The sequence below is a fragment of the Epinephelus moara genome, chromosome 14 (genome assembly GCF_006386435.1).
Source record: "Epinephelus moara isolate mb chromosome 14, YSFRI_EMoa_1.0, whole genome shotgun sequence".
In the NCBI taxonomy this organism is placed as follows: domain Eukaryota; kingdom Metazoa; phylum Chordata; class Actinopteri; order Perciformes; family Serranidae; genus Epinephelus; species Epinephelus moara.
Genome location: NC_065519.1, coordinates 19,003,658 through 19,010,413, shown reverse-complemented (window position 1 = coordinate 19,010,413; position 6,756 = coordinate 19,003,658). Strand labels below are relative to the sequence as shown.

General features: G+C 45.1%; 1 protein-coding gene across 1 annotated transcript; it reads right to left on the bottom strand.

Annotated features, from left to right (window-relative positions):
• Window positions 1-3,037: 3,037 nt before the first annotated feature.
• On the bottom strand, window positions 3,038-6,058 carry sox11a (SRY-box transcription factor 11a). The gene has a single exon (XM_050061802.1). It carries the CDS (start codon window positions 5,870-5,872, stop codon window positions 4,766-4,768), a length of 1,107 nt encoding a protein of 368 aa, XP_049917759.1. The 5' UTR covers window positions 5,873-6,058; the 3' UTR covers window positions 3,038-4,765.
• Between the last annotated feature and the right edge of the window lie 698 nt (window positions 6,059-6,756).

The window sequence follows — 6,756 nt, the reverse complement described above, 5'->3', positions numbered from 1 at the left end:
TTTCAATGTCTCATTGCCTTTGCTAAATAATGAAAAACTGCAGTGAAGTTGTGAATGGAAAATTAGGCAGCAGCAGAGCGTGCGGGTTACTCGCTCCCAGCTACACACTTATTATCTGTTACACCGCCTGTTTTGTATCCAAGCCACATCAAGTTAAATCGGAGTTTAACTCTGGTTCATATGAGCAGCACTTTTTCCACTCTATCCATTCCCTTCTTATCTCTCCCTCTCTCTCATTCACTCCCTTCAAATGTGTGTGTGTGTGTGCACATGTGTGTATGTGCCAGAGTGCTAAAACACCATGAGGGAATTGGGCCTTTGCCACCCCCTCCTTCTCACAAATGTGAAGGGATAGTAAATATCAGTGCAGCAGATGGGGCCGATGCTCCCTCTCTGCCTCCCTCCCATACACTGGGAGGGCAGAGCAAATGGATAGCCATCAACAGCAGCAGGAGTCGCCCCAGGCCAAGACTGGAGTAGAGGACACAGGGACTGGACTGTTGCTCAGGCAGGCAATTTTACAGACAAATTCTCCCTGACTATCTGCTAGTGCGCAGCATTAGGAGCGAGTACTTATAAGGTCATTATATAGAAGATTTCATGATGAACAGGCATCCTATAAAAACAATGTCGTTTTCTCATCTGGATTCACGAGATAATAAATGATATTTATGGTCCAAATAGCTTTTTATCTGTTTGGATCACAGCGCAGGACTCACTGTTGCACACGGGACCCACTGCTGGTGTGTCATTTCAATACTGTCACACCGCTCGCAGGAGCTGTAAAGCACTAGCGGTGCCTAACAGCATGACATGCTTGTGTAACAGAGCAGCGGAGGGGCTTTGCTCGGACACAAGGGGTGTCAACACCATACAGCAGATCTGGGAGCAGATAACCATAAATCCTGCCCGCTCGTCAATTAACAGACAGTAAACAGGTTTAAATTTAGGCAAGCGGTGCTGTTATTGTTGTTATGAAACCTCCAGCATGGAGAGCATCTATCAGTATTCCCATAGCAATATTAGACAGCCTCCCACTGGGAGAAGAGGAGCACATGTGGATCAACGATGACACAACATGGAATCTTACTGCGCAGCGGCATAAGCTAAGCAGTGATGTAATGCAACTGAGCTCACTGGGTGAGAGTCAGTGCGGCGAGAAAACACAACTGGTTTTATTATGACTGGATTGAACATCAGGAGACTTAGACAGAGGCGGGTCATGAAGGAATTTAATCTTTGAGCACTGGCATATTTTAGACGTCCAATTTGAGCAACTTGCAACTGGGAGATCAACCTCCAGCCTTCAGGGTCTTTGTATAGGTGTCACACACGGCATCTGACTGTGACATCCCGGGTTATATGAATGATTTAAACGCTCAAGGGATTGGAAATTACTTTCTTTTGTCGCCACAAATACCCCCCCCCCCCCCCTCCCCCCCTAGCATGATCCCTAGGAGGACCGTATCTCACTCAGCGTCTCCGGAGCATTCTAGATTTCCATTTATTTATTTAAGGAGGAAATAGAAGGAAATTTCAACGGGTCACTAATTTCATTTCAACGTGTACCGGTGGCATTAGCCCTGAGCAGATATTTCAGAGGAACACAAAATCAATGTTGAGATTCTATTGGGAATAGCCCTGGAAGCCATTAGCAACTTTGACCAATAGGTCAGGTAAAGTAATAGCTAGATAAATGTTTTATTACAGATTTGCAAACTGACTTAATGGGGGGGCCAGTACCTGTGCAGCCATGCATGGCAAATATTCATCATTAGATTCTATTGCTGTAATGAACACAAATCTCTCAGTGGCCGAGGCCTCTGCTTCTTTATGTGTGATCTGTTAAAGGTGGGTGTCTGTGAGCAGGCCTCCGAGGAGACAAAAGGCTCCATCTGCGGCACGCAAGGGGCGACACTGTGAAGACGTTATCACTTTAAATTAATGGTTTGTTATACTAATTGCATTTAGCATGACATCATATGTGGCTGTGTTGTACTATTGCTCATCGCTCTAATAAACAACTTTGCTGTCAGGCCGCTTACGTACAGTAGCTGCAGAAGCACCTATGACTGCATCCTTGAGTCATAACATAATCAGCTCTGGTGCCACACTCACACTGTATCGCTGTTATATTACTGTATGCAAGGGCTAACATCCATTTTTATTCCACTGTATATATCACCCACTTCTGTTTATGTTTTTCTGTAGATTACTTCAGGGGTTCTCAGTCCTTATCTTACAGTGCTGCATCCCTGCTCGTTTTGTGTCCTACCAGCTATTTACTTTTATTTATCTGCAATCCCAGGTGGAAATGAGGCTGCAAGAAACAGGAGCTGAAGAAGAACCACTACTATTCACACTGACCCACTACCCCTGTTCCCCGCACACATTTAACTCCTGACATGACGGATTAGTGGACACTAAGACAAAGCTTCACTCTCACATTTGAGTGTTTCTGAAGAAGACCCTGCACATTTGTCAGATTAAACAGTATCTGTGTGGAATAAGTGCCACTGTTTATCCCCGAGTGAGCATATGTCACGTTTAGACGTCGCTTCAGGCCTCTGTTCGCACAACTCTCGTACCGTTCTGTGCTGGTCAGAGTGCTACTTTTCTGAATGGAAGCCAGACAGGCTGAGAGCTCCCACACACACAGTGAGGAGCGGCTCCTGTTTCCAGCTCCGTCTCCAAGGGGACCACCGAAGAACCACCAATCACATCGCTCAGCGCCGGCAAGCGGGCAATTCAATTTCTTAAAGCCGCAGTGTCCGTTTTAAAAGAAGGGGGAGGAGGCGTTGGTGAAAGAAAAAGCTCAGCGAAAACAGGGACAGTAAAGCACCCCAACACTGCAGTTTGAAAAGTTTCCTTTTTTTTCCTTTTTATTAAATGTGAATTCACATGTTAGTTTGAGCCCATCCATTTTCAGAGTATCCGCCTACATACAAAATAGGCATCATTCTGTCATCACATCCTTTTTGCAAACGCAACAAATAACACATTTGTGTACATATATTCACAAACTGAAAGGACAGTCGATGGTGGTAGGTACTTATTTATTAAAAGATGAGTCAAAGACAGATTCACACTTGGAATGTGAAGTAACTACTGCCTAGAACTTCCAACAAAACGTCTTGGCATATAATTAGGTCATATTCCAAAACCTTTTTTTATCAAACAGACTTCATATGTAAGACCCACATAAAAATAAACAATATCTGCTTTTTTTTAAGTGCAAGAAATAAAAAATACAGGTTTATGGTTAATGTTTTAAAAAAAGAAGGCAGTCTTCAGTTTTAAAATAAAGTTTCATTTCATGAAACAGGACTATGGAATGTTCTTTTTTGCTTGCTTGTCAAACTAATGCCAGACCACCACTGTATCAGACTATGCCCTTCTGCAGATCTCCTTTTGTTTTCTCCCCAATGGTTCCAGATTCAGATTTGTGTTTGGTGTCAGATATATATATGCCCATTGCGTGTCAAATTACATTCAAATTGTGTTGATATAGAGTATGCATCACACCATGAGGCCATATTACATTGTTTTGTATCAGTTCCAGCTGATTTGTTTATTTTTCTGCCTGGACAGGCTTCAGCATCATAACATGAAATGATGTTGACAGTGCACAAGTCTGTTTTTCCATCACTTTGCTACAATTGTTGATGGTCTGAATCTTAAGAGTATATATTGCACAAAAAAATGAGAGGGGGGAAAAACAGTATGTGCCATAAAAAATACCAAAATCCAGTTTCACACCTGCGATTGGGACCCATCCACATATCACGAGTATGATATACATAAACTCCTAACTTTACTATATTACAGTACATATACAATCTTGAAACTAGTTCCAGCTCTGAGGTATGTGTTCCCCATGATGCCATTGTATCGTCTACAAATACTCAACAAATCTGCTCTACAACTGTACAAAACCTAGTTTGAAATCACAAGGCATTTTTGATGCAAGTTTTAATTTAACTTAATCCTTAAAACCAGGACTCCCTTGCATGCTAAAAACAAATGATAAAGGGAAGAAGTGCCTGAAACTCACTGAAAGCACAGTAAGAACATTCCCTTTTAACTGTACAAAAATATGCCTGAAAATATCTTACTTTTCTTTTAAAAAGATGAGGTCTGTTATGTATCAAAATGTTTCCCTCCACACCTGTATTCTGCAGAGGTTTAGGCTGCTTAATTTACCAAACCAGGAGGTAAACTGAATCAGTTACAAAAGAAACAAAAAACAAACATTTTGCGGCATTTAGAAATTACATAAACCGTTGTAAAGTAACATCCTGAACAAATTGTCAGTTCACAGATTTGCTTTTTGAGTCAGTCCACAGTCCGTTTTTTCAGCTCCCTGCAGTTTTTTATGTTTTTAAGAGGATAAGATGCATAGAAGTTCACGTTATTTTTCCCTTTTGTGGTCCGTTTAAGCTGAACAGTAAATGCAGACCTACTGGGGAAGGGGGGAATCCATAAAACCCTGTCATGCTGCCAGAAAAAAAACGTCTGCAGACTTTTTTTTTTCTTTTTTTGTCTTGTAATTTTTATTTTTTTTGCTACCAGCTTCATAAGCATCTCATTCCTCAAACCTCACCTCGCCTCCTGGTCCTCCACCTCCCCTCCAGGACCCTTCAGAAAAACCCACAGGAGGCAGGACTAGGGACAACTTGACCAGGACACATATATAATTTACTTTCTCCCTTCTCTGTTATTACTAGAGCAACTTTTTTTTCCTCTCTCTCTCTCTCTTCTCAATTCAGTATGTGAAGACCAGGTCGGAAAAGTTCGCCTCCAGCCAGTCCCCGGCAATCATCTCACTGAGTTCTGGCGTGCAATAGTCTGGGAATTCAAAGTGAGAGCCCAGGCTGCCCTCACTGAAAGAGTCCAGGTCCTTATCCACAAGAGACAGGGAGAGGTTTCCTGAATTGGGGTTGCCCAGCTCCGAGCCTGGAGCGCTGGGGGCGAAATTCAAACTAAAGTCAAACAGCAAATCGTCCGCGTCCTCGCCGGAAGAGGAGCTGCTGCTGGAGGAGGAGGAAGAAGAGGAGGAGGAGGATGTGGAGACCGACCTGGAGGATGCTGGTGAGACAGAAGCAGCGTGCAATGTGCTCTGCTTGGTAATGTTTTTGATATTGTAAAACAGTCTGTTGTTGTTCCGCACTTCTTCGTACATGCTCGTGCCCTCCGACTCGGCCGAGGAGCTCAAAGTTGGGCTCGCGGGAACTTTGGCTACATTGTACGGCCTCAGGCGCTCCTCGTCCCCCGCCTTAATCCCCATCCGGTAGTCCTCCTCGTACTCGTCGTCGTCGTCCTCGTCGGTGAGCTCACTTTTCACAGTCTTTGTAACTTTTAAGCTGGGAAACACACAGTCCTCCCCGTAGCCGTGAGAGGACTTGGAGCCGCTCTTAGTCTTTATCTTTGAACACTTCTTGCTGGGAGTCTTTGCAATTTTACCGCACTTCTCCGGAGACGGTGCTGATGATTTTGAACTGTCGAGCTTTGGTTTTTTCTTGGGTCTGTACTTGTAGTCAGGGTAGTCGGCCATGTGTTTTAGCCGCAGCCTCTCGGCTTCTCTGATAAACGGGATCTTTTCGCTGTCCTTGAGCATCTTCCACCGCTTCCCCAGGCGCTTGGAAATCTCCGCGTTGTGCATGTCCGGCGACTGCTCCATGATCTTTCTCCTCTCGATCTTGGACCACACCATAAACGCGTTCATGGGTCTCTTGATGTGGCCGGTGGCTGTCTTGCACCAGTCCGGGTTTATCGGCACGGGGCTGCATGCCATAAATTCACTCTCCTCTGAATCCGTAGCCTCCCTGGACATGCTCCCGTCCGTCTCGCTGTTGTCTGTGTGCTGCACCATTGTCCCCCCTCCTGTTTCCAAGTCACTCTGCGTCCGGACGCTGCGGTGTCTCTCAGCCCTCCACTCTGCCCCAAGACGCCTCAGCTTCTTGTCTCTGCGCCGGGGTTTCGTCCACGTCCACTGCGTAACGTATAGTCTCTAGCTCTGCACTCTTTTTCCAGAGTTACAAACTGCCTTCTTAACTAGTTATCAGCTTTTTCATGTCCCCTGCGTCACAGCCATCCATCCAATCAGGTCCCTTCCACTCCGCCCAGCAGACTCCATCCAAGACTCCCCTTAACCCTTTTTATTCCTCCCCTCCCGAGCTCTCATTGGAGTGGAGGTGGGGATTTGTGGTACACAGTGTCTGGGGCAACACGCCGGGCGAGACAGGCATATTAAACACACAGTTAGCACTATGCGCTCCTGAGACGCGCATCACGCACCAAAGCGCGCATAAGGTCCATATCCCCTTATTTTTAAAAAGTGAAGGGAGAAAACACGTGAAAGCAGAGGTTACCCTCCAGACAGGCAGGCACACTCTTTTTGCAGATGTGTCTGGAGGAAAAGATGCAGCCTATGTGATTATTTGTTTTTTTTCCTCCTCTTCCTCCTCCCTCAGGTTGGATACTGAAGGTGGCGCTTGGACACTGTTGGAGGCGCGTGGATGCGTCGGTGCCTGCCTGCCTGTCTGCTGTGGGAGGATGCGTCTTAGCAGCTGGTAATGGCTTCAGAGGAAAGACTCGATCATTAACTTTAGTATAATCTGCTGCATTTCAGAGATATCTTTTAAGTGGCCCACGTGCTGTTGCATTTTTGCTTTTGGTGAGGGTTTATTTCCTGTTTGTTTCCCATCTGCTTTTGAAGGGAGGAAATAGGTCAGTAGTACATCCAGCTCTAGAGAT